The sequence below is a fragment of the Neolamprologus brichardi genome, chromosome 11 (assembly GCF_056152115.1).
Source record: "Neolamprologus brichardi isolate AB-2024 chromosome 11, ASM5615211v1, whole genome shotgun sequence".
Lineage (NCBI taxonomy): Eukaryota > Metazoa > Chordata > Actinopteri > Cichliformes > Cichlidae > Neolamprologus > Neolamprologus brichardi.
Genome location: NC_142114.1, coordinates 29,926,450 through 29,943,161, shown reverse-complemented (window position 1 = coordinate 29,943,161; position 16,712 = coordinate 29,926,450). Strand labels below are relative to the sequence as shown.

At 43.0% G+C, this 16,712-nt stretch overlaps 1 protein-coding gene across 1 annotated transcript in view; it reads right to left on the bottom strand.

The window, feature by feature from the left end:
- LOC118455003 (uncharacterized) overlaps positions 1-16,712 on the bottom strand; it is a 56,471-nt gene that overhangs the window by 2,019 nt on the left and 37,740 nt on the right. Inside the window, exons 13-15 of the mRNA XM_087847995.1 lie at positions 15,366-15,395; positions 14,144-14,191; positions 599-646 (exon numbers count right to left, since the gene is read on the bottom strand). Coding sequence (XP_087704121.1) covers positions 599-646; positions 14,144-14,191; positions 15,366-15,395 — 126 coding nt within the window. The remainder of the gene's footprint in view (positions 1-598; positions 647-14,143; positions 14,192-15,365; positions 15,396-16,712) is intronic.

Below are 16,712 nucleotides of genomic sequence, written 5' to 3'. Positions count from 1 at the left end.
ACATTTGAGTGTGGAGGGAGATATTTTTTGAAATGATTTTTGAAGGAAAATCAGCTTTTCCTTCTTGTTTTGGATTCTGTGGTCATTTTTTGGCTTATTTTTTGCTTCTCTTGCAGTGAGAGTAAAGTCTTCAGTGGAGACCTGTACTATGACAGTATTTTTTTCCATCCATCCATTCGCTTCCACTTATCCTTTCCAGGGTCGCGGGGGCGCTGGAGCCTATCTTAGCTGTCATAGGGCGAGAGGCGGCGTACACCCTGGACAGGTCGCCAGTCTGTCGCAGGGCCAACACACAGACAACCATTCACACTCACAGATTCACACCTATGGGCAATTTAGATTGACCAATTAACTTATCCCCACTACTGCATGTTTTTGGACTGTGGGAGGAAGCCGGAGTACCTGGGGAGAACCCACGCGAACACAGGGAGAACATGCAAACTCCACACAGAAAGACCCCGGCCCAATGGTGGAATTGAACTCAGGACCTTCTTGCTGTGCAGCAACAGTGCTCACCACCGTGCTGCCCCAGTATTTTTTCTTGAATACTAAAAGTAATTTACTGAAAAGATAGAACAGTTAATATCCGTGAACCTACCAGCTGCCAACTTGCCGACACCAGCTGCTCCCCTTGAGGATCCTGCAGCTGTGAAACATTGAGGAAATTTTACTGTAAGAAGTTAATTGGTCTGATTATCTGCCATCATAACAGGAAACTAATAAAAATGTCTAATGGAAACACAGACTGTAGTTCCTCTGCTTTCCAACATTTTTACTTTTTAATGATTGCACTGGTGATCATTTCATTTGTTGGGCTAGTTAGTTAGTTATATTGCCAGACACAGAAGGGCAGGCACTCAGACAAAGGCAGTTACAGGGAGGCGAGTCTCCCCACCAGCAGCTTAAACTGATTTCTGGTGATTACTACTAGGGTAATACTCTACAGTAAAAGAGACCCCAAAGCTTTAAACCAGTCCAGTATCTCCTGTATAAGGGTTCATCTCAGCTCTAACACAACATAAATACTTATTATATATATGTAATATATGTAATTCTCTAACCTGCAACGTGGCCAGAAACTGGATGACACATTTAATGTAAGAAAAAATGGAATATGGACGCTTGATGTCATTGTTTGATGTATCAGAGTTTAATAATGAGCTGTGTCATCTGATTAAACAGGTGTAGCCGTCATGTCTGAGATTTGGTTTCAGACCATTTCAATGCAATTTCAGAATAATGTTGAAGAATATGTTTTGAAATCTGGAATAAGCTACGTTCAACTGCACCCTGCCATACGGGGTCACTGCAGATGTTTGATTTGGCAGTTTTACAGCCGATACCCTTCCTGACATAACACAAAGGGGGATTTGTGCCTCTGACTGGAATCAAACCAGCATCCTTTCCTCTCCAAGTAAACTATACTTCTGTTCTATGGAGCTCTTTTCTAAAACCTTTCTGTAATAAATGGTGCCATTTTGTTTCTTTTCACAAGCTGATACCTAACAGCATCAGCTCCAGATCATCCTGTCTATCTGTGCTAGTTTGTTCTTTGTCCCTCCTTCAGTTTTCCTTTACTAATGTTTGGTGTTTTTACTGGTTCTCCCTCCGTCTCTCGTCATCTGTGTCATCTTCTTCATATTTCTCTGACTCTGTTTTGTTCTTCTTTTTTTGTACTTGTACTTTTTGCCATCTCTGTGAAGCACTTCCTGTCCCTTTGAGCGTTTTGATTAAAGAGAGTGAGCATGTAATCACTTCTGTTTGGTTGGGTTGTCTATTAGCAGTCTAGCATCCACAGTTTTCAGGATAACATTTTCAGATTCTGGGTGATGGTAGATACTGAGAACAGCTCGAGCTGATTTAATTTTGGTGAAATTTGGGTCAAGACCACACTGAATGTGAAAATCGGTAAAATAAATAAATAAATCAGTTTTTTATGGATTTTTAAACTTCACAACAATATGCTCGGCTTTGGGGGACATGAGTACTTATAACCTTATAACATATAACCTTGACCATCACTGGTAACTTTGACCTTGGACGCTAACAATGAAGGTTAAGATCAAACCATAATCTATTAGGATGCCTGGGTCGTTGACCCAGGGTTTTGAGTTTATATATTATTTATCATTTCTATGCTTTGTTTTCTTTGTTAGAGTTATGTCTTATGGTTTGTCTCTGTGTAATCCTTAGTTGCTGTCTCCCCTGTCCGCTATATCCCCGTGTCCAGTCAGTGTCTGTGTCTGCCCTGGTCCCACGTCTCTGTTCCCTCTGTTGTAGTGCCTGCATGTGAGTCTGTGTCTTTTGTTCAGTCTGTGTTATGTGTTTCCTGTTTTACTTTGAAGGTCTCTGTCTTATCTCAGTGTGTTCAGTTTACGCTTCCTTGTCTCGTCAGTCCTTTTTTTTTTTTTTTTTTTTTTTGCCTGTCCCGTTTGGCTCTTTTGCCATCAGAATTATTGTCTAAAGGCGAAGAAAGATGCCCAACGGATTTTCTTTACCAAATTGACCATCCCAGCTTTGCCGTAATGGTCCATTTGATTCACCTTTTATTATTTATTTTATTTTCACTTGCTGAATACGGGACAGACTTGACTGGGGCAAAGAAAAGGGAGAAAGAAAGAGGGAAAGAAAAACAGTTGAGAAGAGGGACGGGGGAGAAGGGCAAAAAACAAAAACCAACAGAATAAGCAGAAAAAAAAAACAAACAAACAAAAAAACATATATCGATCACCTGGATCACCTGTTGAGAAAGAAAAAAGAAAACAAGCAGAAGAATCACAATGATCTATGGGAATATGACAGTAAATACTAAATATTAAACATTATTGTGCAGCACGTAAGATCGACAGCACAGTGTGCTTTGAGGTAGGTGCCAAAAAGGGTGTAGTTTGTGTGTGTGAGCACCCGTGTGTACACCTGTGAGCATGGACGCGCTTGTTTTTTAAAAGGTTCCTTCATGTAATGATCTGCTAGAGGGTGTGGGGGGCCACTGCCCCGTCCTCCAGGGCATGAAGCAGGTATGGAGGAGATCCAAACTCCAGACATCCAGAGGCCCCCAGAACACAAGAGACCAAGTAAGACCAACAAAGGGGCAGCTGAGCCACTGTCCCAGAAAGAGCTGAGGAGAGTCCCAGATGAGGGGTCATTCAGCAGCCACGGAGCAGAAGCCAGGGGGGGTTGCAGTGACGTTCCCCACGAGCTCCGCCGGCAGCCAGCTGCGCCAGAGTGACCGAGCCCCAGGCCAAGAGGCCGGGGGCACCCCACCTCCGAAGTGGCCCGAGCGAGCCCCAGGCTCCAGGCCCCGATAAGCAGCCGCCAAGGAGTGAGCCGGTGTGCACCTGGACGCCCATCCCCGGAAACAAAGAACCACCAACGCACCGATGTCTGAGGGAGTCCGCCCCCGGCAGGGGAAGTGGTGGTGGGAGATAGGCCTCCAAACCTTGGAGGGCCTGAGATGTCCACAGAGAGGTGGCGTCTGATACCCAACCTGACATATAGACACAGACATACAGGCACACACAGATACAAACATCCATTCCCACCCTCATGCTCTCATATGCACTTACTCCACACTCAACCAACGTGGAGACAGACATAAAGAGACGCTGTACACACAATCACACTCCCCAAGCGTACTCTACAAACCGGGTCTAGGTGCCCTTGCCCCTGGAGGGGGGAACCGCACCCAGACCCAGGTGGTGCTACCCTTTTCCCTGCGGTGGGGAGAAGCAGACCGCCCCGACTCCGCAGCAGCAGGGAGGCCCCACATTCCGGACCCCATTCGGACGGCCAACTCCTCCTCCTAGCCCCCCCGCTCCAGCAGGTCGCAGAGAACGGGGGGTGAGAGAAGACTCCTAACCTCCCTCCACCCGCTCATTGTAGTGTTAATGTATGTGTGTTCTAAGGTGCATTTAAAACCCAGGAGGGCATGGAGCTACCTGCCAGAGAGCAGCAGGTAAGCGCATAGCCCCTCCTGCTAGCCCTCAATGTCTACGTGTATTTAAAATCGAGAGGTGAGCAACGACGCCAGGGGTGAGGTGTACACCCTGATGGTAATTTGGATTCCGTGTAGCGTGCCCACCCCCAAGATCCTATATGTATGTGTAATGAGAGCGTGAGTAATGTGAATGTCTAAGTTGTGGGATAAAATTGAGGCAGAGGCAGCCAGAAGGGGACAGAGGGGGGGGGTTACCTCCTCTGCACCCTGGTGAAACACCCCTACTCCAAGGCCCTGCATGTGTGGGTGGTTGTGGTGGAGCGGGAAGAGGGAGGCAGCTGGAGATGGGGAGGGAAGGAAGGGAGGGGCAAGTGACCCCTCCCTGGGGCCAGCTCCCCCGCTGACCCCAGTAGGCACCCCCATACTCCGCGACCCGCCAGGGAAAGGGGGCCCAGGCCCATCCGAACCGGGGCCCAGTGCAGCGGTGCCGCCCGGCCCCACAGAGGCCGGGACAGCCCACCTGACCCCACCACAGAGAAAACTGCACCCACCCCATCATCCACTCATCTTCCAGACTACATAAGACAATAGACGCCCAGGCTGAGATCTTCCTCCACCTCTCCTGTATCTCCCCCTCTTGCAGAGAGAGTTCCTGAAGAGAGGAAAGCTCCTGCAAGATGTGACAACCCCCCCCCCCCCCCCCCCCCCCCCACCACCAGTTGAAGAGCCCCCCAGGTGGCTCGACGCACCGGCGGCACCCCGCGCCAGGGCTGGGCCCCCATACACCCACCCGCCCACAACCCCGGCAACACACCAACCAGGACCCAAGCCCCCGAGGCCCGGCCAGGGCCCCAGGCCAGAGCCGGAGCGCCCCCAGAACCTCACGCCCGTCCCGGACCCACCCAGGGGCAGCCAGGCTACCAGGTCAGTAACCCCCGTCCGTCAACACAGACCCTCCCCTAGCCCCGCTGCACGCAGCCACGAGGAAACCGTCACCTAAGAGCCAACAGAGCCCCCACTTGGCCATGACCGCTACCCCGGGTTGAGCCCCCCAAGGAAGATGCTCCCGGGGAACCTCTCGATGCCCTAAGCCCGACCCTACCCCCACACCAATCACAACAGTGAAGGCGAGACCAAACTATGACCCCCCACCCCCACTAGGTGATGGAGCTGATCAAAGGAGCCCAGAGCGATTGATCTAATGTGGTGGCAGAGGCTGTATCAAGACTAATGTAATCTAATAGATAATTTCTGTATTGGTTAGAATTAAGATTGTTTTTATTTTTCCAGTTCATGAGGACTGTTTTCTTGGCTATGCATAGGGCAGTAAAAACCATATGGGCTATATTCTTTTCTGAAGTGACATTATCTAAGCTGCCCAACAAACACACTAAGGGGGAAGTTGGAATGTTACATTTCAGACACTTTGATAAGTCTTCACATATCTCGCGCCAAAACTTCTGAACTGGTGGACAGAACCAAAGAGCGTGGATATAATTGTCCGGTGAATTGGTTTGGCAGTGTGAGCAGTTGTTGGTAGACGTAAAGCCCATCTTGAACATCCGATGACCTGTATAGTGCACTCTATGTAGTATTTTGTATTGAATTAATTGAAGACTGGGATTTCTGATTAGATGAAAGGTTTTTAAGCAAATCTGAGACCAGAAGTTTTTCAATTCAATTCACTTCAATTTTATTTATATAGCGCCAAATCACAACAAAAGTCGCCTCAAGGCGCTTCATAGATACAGAGAAAAACCCAACAATCATATGACCCCCTATGAGCAAGCACTTTGGCGACAGTGGGAAGGAAAAACTCCCTTTTAACAGGAAGAAACCTCCGGCAGAACCAGGCTCAGGGAGGGGCGGCCATCTGCTGTGAGCGGTTGGGGTGAGAGAAGGAAGACAGGATAAAAGACATGCTGTGGAAGAGAGACAGAGATTAATAACAGATATGATTCAACACAGAGAGGTCTGTTAATACATAGAGAGCGAGAAAGGTGACTGGAAAGGAAAAACTCAATGCATCATGGGAATCCCCCGGCAGCCTACATCTATTGCAGCATAACTAAGGGAGGATTCAGGGTCACCTGGTCCAGCCCTAACTATATGCTTTAGCAAAAAGGAAAGTTTTAAGCCTAATCTTAAAAGTAGAGATAGTGTCTGTCTCCCGAATCCAAACTGGAAGCTGGTTCCACAGAAGAGGGGCCTGAAAACTGAAGGCTCTCCCTCCCATTCTACTTTTAAATACTCTAGGAACAACAAGTAGGCCTGCAGAGCGGGAGCGAAGTGCTCTAATAGGGTGATATGGTACTACAAGGTCATTAAGATAAGATGGGGCCTGATTATTTAAGACCTTGTATGTGAGGAGCAGGATTTTGAATTCAATTCTGGATTTAACAGGAAGCCAATGAAGGGAAGCCAAAACAGGAGAAATATGCTCTCTCTTTCTAGTCCCTGTCAGTACTCTTGCGGCAGCATTTTGGATTAGCTGAAGGGTTTTCAGTGAGTTTTTTGGACATCCTGATAATAATGAATTGCAGTAGTCCAGCCTGGAAGTAATAAATGCATGAACTAGTTTTTCAGCGTCACTCTGAGACAGGATATTTCTAATTTTAGAGATGTTGCGCAAATGGAAGAACGCAGTCTTACATATTTGTTTAATATGTGCGTTGAAGGACATATCCTGGTCAAAAATGACTCCAAGGTTCCTCACAGTGTTACTGGAGGCCAAGGTAATGCCATCCAGAGTAAGAATCTGGTTAGATACCATATTTCTAAGCTTTTCAGCGCCGAATACAATGACCTCAGTTTTATCTGAGTTAAGAAGCAGAAAGTTAGTGGCCATCCAAGTCTTTATGTCTTTAAGACATTCCTGCAGTTTAACTAATTGGTGTGTGTTATCTGGCTTCATGGACAGATAGAGCTGGGTGTCATCTGCATAGCAGTGAAAATGTATGCTATGTCTTCTAATGATGCTGCCTAGGGGAAGCATGTATAATGTAAACAGAATTGGTCCTAGCACTGAACCCTGTGGAACTCCATAATTAACCTCAGTGTGTGAAGAGGACTCTCCATTTACATGCACAAATTGGAGTCTATTAGATAGATATGATACAAACCACTGCAGTGCAATACCTGTAATACCTACAGCATGTTCTAATCGCTATAATAGGATATTATGGTCAACAGTATCGAATGCTGCACTAAGGTCTAGCAGGACAAGCACAGAGATGAGTCCACTGTCAGAGGCCATAAGAAGATCATTTGTAACCTTCACTAAAGCTGTTTCTGTGCTGTGATGAACTCTGAAACCTGACTGAAACTCTTCAAATAAACCATTCCTCTGCAGATGATCTGTTAGCTGTTTGACAACTACTCTTTCAAGGATTTTTGATATGAAAGGAAGGTTGGAGATTGGCCTATAATTAGCTAAGACTGCTGGGTCTAGAGATGGCTTTTTGAGTAAAGGTTTAACTGCAGCCACCTTGAAGGCCTGTGGTACATAGCCGATTATTAGAGATAGGTTGATCATATATAAGATCGAAGAATTAATCAATGGCAGGACTTCTTTGAGCAGTTTTGTAGGAATGGGGTCTAAAAGACACGTTGATGGTTTGGAGGAAGTAATTATTGAAGTTAACTCAGAAAGATCGATTGGAGAAAAAGAGTCTAACTTAACATCAATGGTACTAAGAGTAGCTGTAGATAATATTACATCTGTGGGATGATTATTGGTAATTTTTTCTCTAATGATAAAAATTTTATTTGTGAAGAAGTTCATGAAGTCATCACTAGTTAACGTTAAAGGGATGGTTGGCTCAAAAGAGCTCTGACTTTTTGTCAGCCTGGCTACAGTGCTGAAGAGAAACCTGGGGTTGTTCTTATTTTCTTCAATCAGTGATGAGTAGTAAGCTGATCTGGCTTTGCGGAGGGCTTTCTTATAAAGCAACAAACTATTTCTCCAGGCTAAATGATGATCCTCTAAATTTGTGACACGTCATTTCCTCTCCAGATTACGAGTCATCTGCTTTAGGGTACGTGTTTGAGAATTATACCACGGGGTCAGGTACTTCTGATTAGAGACCTTAGTTTTCACTGGAGCTACAGTATCCAGAGTCGTACGTAGTGAGGAGGTGAAATTATTAACAAGATAATCGACCTCTGTTGGGGTAGCGTTCAGATAGCTGCTCTGCTCTATGTTGGTACAGGGCATTGACGATGATAACAGTGGCTGGATTATATTCTTAAACTTAGTTACAGCGCTTTCAGAAAGACATCTACTTTGATAAAGTCCACTCTCCACTGCTGCATAATCAATTATTGTAAATGTAAATGTTATCAAGAAATGATCAGACAGGAGAGGGTTTTCAGGAAACACTGTTAAATGTTCAGTTTCTATGCCATATGTTAAAACAAGATCTAGAGTGTGATTAAAGTGGTGGGTGGGTTCTTTTACATTTTGAGAGAAACCAATTGAGTCTAACAACAGATTAAATGCCATGTTGAGGCTGTCATTTTTAGCATCAACATGGATGTTAAAATCACCCACAATAATTATTTTATCTGAGCTCAGAACTAAATTAGATATAAAGTCTGAGAAATCAGACAGAAACTCTGTGTAAGGCCCAGGTGGACGATAGATGATAACAAGTAAGACTGGTTTCTGAGTTTCACAGCTGGGGTGGACAATGTTAAGCATCAGGCTTTCAAATGAATTAAAAGTCTGTCTTGGTCTTTCATTAATTAATAGACTGGTGTGAAAAATTGCTGCCACACCGCCCCCTCGACCTGTGCTTCGAGACTTCTGGTAGTTAGAATGACTCGGGGGTGTTGATTCATTTAAACTAACATAATCATCCTGCTGCAACCAGGTTTCTGTAAGGCAGAGTAAATCAATTTGTTGATCAATTATTAAGTCATGTACTAACAGAGACTTGGAGGAGAGAGACCTAATATTTAATAATCCATATTTCACTGTTTTACTCTTTGGTTCAGATGTGGATACTGTATTGTTCTTTCTTTTTAAATGTTTAAGTTGTTTGTTGCTGGTTTTTAGTTTGTTTTTTGTCTTTTTGGAAGCTGACACAGTCTCTATGGAGATGGGTTTTTGGGGGGGTAGCAGGAGGAGGGAAGCTGCAGAGAGGCGTGTAAGACTGCAACTCTGCTTCCTGGTCCCAACTCTGGATAGTCATATTTTGAGGGGTTTAATAAATTTGTCCATATTTCTAGAAATGAGAGCTGCTCCATCCAAAGTGGGATGGATGCCATCTCTCCTAACAAGACCAGGTTTCCTCCAGAAGGTTTGCCAATTATCTATGAAACCCACATCATTTCTGGGACACCACTCAGACAGCCAGCAATTTAAGGAGAACATGCGGCTAAACATGTCACTCCTGGTCTGATTGGGGAGGGGACCAGAGAAAACTACAGAGTCCGACATTGTTTTGGCAAAGTTGCACACCGATTCAATATTGATTTTAGTGACCTCCGATTGGCGTAACCGGGTGTCATTACTGCCGACGTGAATTATGATTTTACTGAATTTACGTTTACCCTTAGCCAGCAGTTTTAAATTTCCTTCAATGTCGCCTGCTCTGGCCCCTGGAAGACAATTGACTATGGTTGCCGGTGTCTCTAGCTTCACATGTCTGAGAACAGAATCACCAATTACCAGAGTTTGACCCCCAGCGGGTGTGTCACCGAGTGGGGAAAAACGGTTAGACAAATGAACGGGTTGGTGGTGTACCTGGGGCTTCTGTTTAGGACTATGCTTCCTCCTCACCGTTACCCAGCCGCCCTCTTTCCGCAGCTGCTTGGGATCTGCCGGGGAACAGCTAGCGGGGCCTACGCTATCTTCGGCTGCACCAGCTACAGGGGCCTGGCTAGCTAAGGGTGAGTGAAGGGTGCGAAGCAGAGTCTCCAGATCAGTAATCCTGGCCTCCAGAGCTGCAAATATGCTACATTTGTTACAGATATCATTACTGCTAAAGGAGGCCGAGGAGTAACTAAACATCTGACACAATGAGCAAGAAAGTGCAGGAGGGACAGGTGAAGTAGCCATGGTGCTAACGAGCCGGCTACGAGCTAAGCTAGCGAAACAGTACAGAGACAGTGAGTGAATACTTTGGCTATAAATTAGGTAGTGAGTACACAGAAAGTGTGCTTCGGATGAAGCACGTGAAGATTATACTATGAAAAAAGAATGTATTTAAAAGTTGTTAATTAAACTGCTAAGCAAATAAGCTACTCAGAAACACCACTGTGTTTGAGCAGGAACAGGAAGTGATACTATACCACAGAGTGAGCGAACACCAAGTGACAGCGCCACCGACAGGAACTGACCAGGTCTAAGTTAACTGATAAATCCGCTTCCCATTTTGCAATAGGAAGTGATATTGATTCATCTGTTTTAGAAAGCATTCTGTATATTTTGGATAGTAATTTGGGGGTTTTAAGAGTAAGAAATTGAACCACACTTGGTGGTGTTTGTAGTTCAACTTGACCCGGTTTAAATTTCTTTTTTATTATGGATTTAATTTGTTGATATTCTAAAAATCTTTTCTTGTTGATCCCATATTGTGTAACTAGTCTGTCAAATGAAATAAATTCTGTTCCTTCTAGTATATGTTCTACATATTTGATTCCTTTACCACTCCAATCTGAAAAGTTTATCATATTATTGTTTTGTAATATGTCAGGGTTGTTCCAGATAGGTGTACGTTTGCATGGGATTAATGAAGACTCTGTCAACTTCAGAAACTCCCACCATGCTGTCAGAGAAGAGCTGATGTTGATGCTTTTGAAGCATTCATGTCGTTGGATGTTTGAGCTGATAAATGGTAGATCTGAAATCTCTAGATTATTGCAAAGTGCTTGTTCTACATCTAGCCAAGGTTCATCTAAGAGGGTATGTTTTAGCCATCCTGAGATAAACTGAAGCCTGTTGGCTAAGAAGTAGTGCTGAAAGTTAGGTAGTTCTAATCCTCCTTTATCCTTGGTCTTTTGTAGTGTTTTTAAGCTTATACGTGGGGGCTTATTTTTCCAAAGGAATTTGGACATATAAGAATCTAGAGATCTGAACCAATCTTGCGGCGGTTTAGTTGGGATCATTGAGAATAAATAATTTATTTTTGGTAATACCATCATTTTTATAGCAGCAACCCTTCCCATGAGTGATATGGGTAGACATTTCCATCTAGCCAGATCACCTTCTACTTTCTTTAAAAGTGGGGTATGGTTTAATTTAGTTAGATCTGCAAGCTTGGGAGAAATATTAATACCTAAATATTTTATATTTCCCGATTGCAGTGGAGTAGAAGAGGAATTATGGAAGGAGCAATTAATTGGAAGGACTGTAGATTTTGACCAGTTAATTGAGTAATCTGATATTCTTGCAAAAGAGTTTATCAATTCAATCACCCCAGAGATATTGGTTTGTGAATTTTGGAGAAAGAGTAACACATCATCCGCATAAAGGCTGATTTTATGTTCCACGTTCTAGCATTTTATGCCCTTAATTGCTGAATTCTGTCTAATTGCTGCTGCTAGTGGTTCAATAAAAATGGCAAACAGTGAAGGGGAGAGTGGGCATCCCTGCCTGGTGCCCCTCAGGAGACATAAGCTGGAGGATGTCTGGTCATTTGTTCTGACACAAGCTGTTGGGGAATTATATAATATTTTTAACCAGTTGATGAAAGAAGATCCAAAACCAAATTTGTGTAAAGTTGCAAATAGAAATTTCCAGTTAACTCTGTCAAACGCTTTTTCTGCATCTAAGGAAAATATTGTAGTTTCAAGGTTTTTACTGTATGAGTAGTCTATCAAATTAAGCAATCTACGTGTATTTGTTGATGAGTGCCTACCTTTTATGAAACCAGTTTGGTCAGGATGAATTAAGAGGGGGGTTATTTTCTCTAGTCTCTTCGAGAGAGCTTTGCAGATTATTTTGAGGTCTACATTTATAAAGGGTTTTTGGACGATAGCTTGAGGGATATACAGGGTCTTTGCCTGGTTTTAGCAGGAGATTAATGTTTGCAGAATTCATATTTGATGGAAGTCTGCCCTTTTCTTTGATTTCTAACAACGTTCTGTAAAAAACTGGTGCTAGAATCGTCCAGAATTCTTTGTAGAATTCTGCAGGAAAGCCGTCTGGACCTGGAGCCTTATTATTGGACATACTTATCAGGGCTTCCTGGAGTTCACCTGATGTCAGTGGCGAATCCAGTGCCATTGCTTGAAAGTCTAATAATTTTGGGAGAGTTATGTTGTCTAAAAACTGATCAATTTCCTTTTTAGATGGGTTTATTTGTGGTGAATACAACGTTTTATAGAAATCCCTGAAAATGTTGTTTATTTGTTTCGGTTCATATATTGTGTTCCCAGATGAATCTTGAACAGCACATATAGTTGTTTTTTCTTTACTTATTTTAGCTGGTTTGCTAGGAATTGACCGGATTTATTACTATGTTCATAATTTTGTAAGCGTAGTCTTTGTACTAAGAATTTTGTTTTTTTATCAATTATCTCATTTAATTCTAGTTTTGTTTTGCGTATTTTGTTCAATGTTTCCTGATCTTGGTGGGACGCGTAGGCTTCTTCTAGTGATTTGATGGTTTTTTCTAATTCCTGAATATTTTTGTTTTCTTGTTTCTTTTTATGTGATGAGAAAGAAATTATTTTACCTCTCATCACAGCTTTCCCTGCTTCCCATAAAACAGAAGCTGATGTTCCGGGAGTGTCATTAAAGTCTAAATATGAAGTCCACTCTTTTTTAAAATATTTAATAAAGTCTTCATCTTTAAGCAGTGATGTATTAAATCTCCAGTTTTTACTTGGCGTAGTATTATTCTTGTGCATTAGTGTTAAAGATACAGGAGCATGATCGCTGACAGCTATAGGGTGAATCTCAGTGTCTGAAACGTCACTCAGCAGTGAGCTGCTGACCAAAAAATAATCCAGACGAGAGTAGGAGTGATAAACATGTGAAAAAAAAGTATATTCCTTATTGGTGGGGTGAAGGGAGCGCCATGCATCGCAAAGACCAAAGTCGCTCATATACTGTTTGATTATATTTGTGGACTGCCAATTACGCTGAGTTCCTGCTGTATTGAGCCTATCCATTTCTTCATTTAGTCCAAGGTTGAGGTTGCCTCCAAGCACAAGTGTGCCATCTAAGTGTTCAGAGAGTGCACTGAAAAAACCGTGAAAGAATGAGGGATCATCAACATTTGGACCATATACACTTACAATACATAGCTTTTTATCAAGTATAGATAGTTTAATGATTAAGAATCTGCCCTCTGGATCTATAACTGTATCGAGTACTGTGAAATTAATATTTTTATGGATTGAAATTGCTACTCCCCTTTGTCTAGAATTATAACAAGCTGAGAACACATTAGGAAACTCAGGTGTTTTAAGTTCATTCGAACCTCTAAGAGGTCTGTGGGTCTCTTGTAAAAGGACAACATCTGCCTGTAGTTTTTTGAGTTGGTCAAATATTTTTAAACTCTGTTCTTTGTCTCGTCAGTCCTGATTTCTCCCAGCTGTGCTCTCCTTCTGTGTCTCATTCCCCTCGTTACTTCCCAGTGTATTTAAACCCTGTGTTTCTCTGAGTCAGTGTCGCGTCGTCCCTCATGCTGTGTGGATCTCCCTGTGTATCACTGAGTTTTGTTTGAGTTTGCAGTTTAGTTTAGTTTAGTTTGCGTTTTGTTTTTTTTATGCCTTTCCCCTGCCAGCAAATAAAGCTGAGTTTTTTGTGTTTAAACCTCATGCGTGAGTGCCTGCATTTTGGGTCCAACTCCTGCCTGCCACACAGCGACCCATGACGTAATCAAGTAAAAAAACAAAAAATCCATATCCAGTAATACAACATGTGAGCGGCATGGAAGGAGATGTGCAACACACTTTTTATTTTTTCAGTTCACAATGATGCCATAAAGTTTTGAAGGCTTATAGAAGCCAAAGATTTCAGCCAATTCTGCTCCAATCACATGGGTGAAGATAATCAAATACACCATCTTAGTATGTGATACTTCAAGGTCAAAGGTCAGGGACATGCCATACAGGACAAAGCTTTAGTTTCAATTTAATCATCTCTAAAATTTAAAGCAACATCTTAGTCATTGGGGAACATAAGCACAGTTAGTATTGATCAGTTTTCTGTGTTTCATTATAAAACTCAGTTAATATTGATGAACCTACCAGCCAACTGAGAGCTGACAGCAGCTGCTCCCACTGAGGATCCTGCAGCTGTTAAAAATAACAAGGAAAGTTTTTAATTTCTTAACAAATGTTCAAACTTCTTAACTTTCATTATGCTAGCAAACTGAAACATTAGAGACTCAGTGCCACCAAATTAAAACAATTAAATAACTGCACCAACGAATATTCCACTAAATTCTGGTCTACTTAACCCTTTAAGACTTACCATAGAACCAAGTCCGCCAGAGCTTATATTATATTTTTACATGTTGTAGAGACATTTTTGGGAGCATTTCAAGTTGCTATACATCAATACAACCATTACAGCCTAAATTTTAATAATATGTATGCATTAAGTGCATAGTAATTACATAAATTGCAAAAAAGTGCAATAAACTACAAAAATATTGAAAATCGTTTTTGTTTTTTTTAACATATATTTCTAGTTAGAGAAATTTAAGAGGCTTATCCCTCAAAACTGTAAATACAAAAAAGTTGCACAAAATAGTTTCCCACCACAGGAAATTTATTTTGAGTGTCTTCATAGTTTTATTTTTGAAATACACCAATTTTTATACACTGCAGGAAAAACGAAAATAAATATTATAGTGCAAATTTGCAAAAAAACAGCGCATGCATCAAAATAAACTATTTCCAGCAGTGCAATGTGAGTCCTAAGCATCCCAGAAACGACACAGAAAGTCATAAAGTCAAAGATAACTTTTAAAAACATCAGTATAGGCTCATGAGGCCCTGATGGTAAAAAACTACATTTCCGCGAAAATGACGTCACTTCCGGTTTCAGGCAGGTAATGCCGGACATGCGATAGTTCGAGCTGACGTCTATTCCAACGTAGGAAGTGTTATGAACAGCTGATCGGATCGACAAAGCGTGTTTCTGGAATATTATTTTTGTTGCTGCAAGCGCTTTTTATGCAGTTTTTGCAAAGCTATATGTGGAAGGAAACTGTGACCGAGGACAAGCTGATGGCATAAGATGTAAGTACAACTCCTCCAGTTTCATATGCAAAAAAATTTATTGCGCTAGCTCACGTGGTTGCAGAGCTACCGGGATTTAAAAATAGTTGCGCAAAACGGAGCGTGCCCGCTCCGACCAGTTTTAAAGGGTTAAAAAAAAACAGAAGAAGAAGAAGAAGAAAATCATTCATTTATAATCTGAATAAAAGGTTCGTCTAAATGCTCCTTTTGTGTGATATCTTACCTTCAGCTTGACCAGAGTCTGGATAGTCATCTGGAATTCAAGGAAAATCAAAATATTGATACTTGACATTAGAGTTAAATATGAAAGTTCAAATTCAAGGTCTTTCATCTGAATAAAACAGAGTATTCAAGCAGCTGGTTGCCATGGGAACCCATTCTCTGAAACGCTCTATGCACTGTTGTTGAGCTAATCTGAAGGCCACGTGAAGTTTGTAGCGACTGACTCTGCAGAAAGTTGGAGACCTCTGTGATTTTACGTGGCCCGTCACTTTGTGGCTGATTTGCTGTCGTTCTTTGTTATAATACCACTAACAGCTGACTGTATGTATAATATTTTGTAGAAAGTGAATTTCACCACAGGACTAATGTTGTGGATTTTCTATGATATATATATATATATATATATATATATATATATATATATATATATATATATATATATATATATATATATATATATATATATATATATATATATATATATATATATATATATATATATGACATATGTACCTGTACACACTGGACATATACTCACATATCCATCCATCCATCCATCTTCATCCGCTTTATCCGAGGCCGGGTCGCGGGGGCAGCAGCCTAAGCAAAGAGGCCCAGACCTCCCTCTCCCCAGCCACCTCCTCCAGCTTATCCGGGGGAACATCAAGGCGTTCCCAGGCCAGCTGAGAGATATAATCTCTCCAGCGTGTCCTGGGTCTGCCCCGGGGCCTCCTCCCGGTGGGACATGCCTGGAACACCTCACCCAGGAGGAGCCCAGGGGGCATCCTTGTCAGATGCCCAAACCACCTCAGCTGGCTCCTTTCGATGTGGAGCAGCAGCGGCTCTACTCTGAGCCCCTCCCGGATGGCCGAACTTCTCACCCTATCTCTAAGGGAGAGGCCAGCCACCCTTCGGAGGAAGCTCATTTCCGCCGCTTGTATCCGCGATCTCGTTCTTTCGGTCACTACCCACAGCTCGTGGCCATAGGTGAGGGTAGGGACGTAGATCGACCGGTAAATTGAGAGCTTTGCTTTTACACTCAGCTCTCTCTTCACCACGACGGACCGGTGCAGCGTCTGCATTACTGCAGCTGCAGCCCCAATCCGTCTGTCGATCTCTGGCTCCCTTCTCCCATCACTCGCGAACAAGACCCCGAGATACTTGAACTCCTCCACTTGGGGCAGGAACTCATCCCCGACCCGGAGTGGGCACTCCACCCTTTTCCGGCTGAGAACCATGGCCTCAGATTTGGAGGTGCTGATCCTCATTCCTGCTGCTTCACACTCGGCTGCGAACCGCTCCAGTGCGAGCTGGAGGCCCTCACCCGATGAAGCCAACAGAACCACAT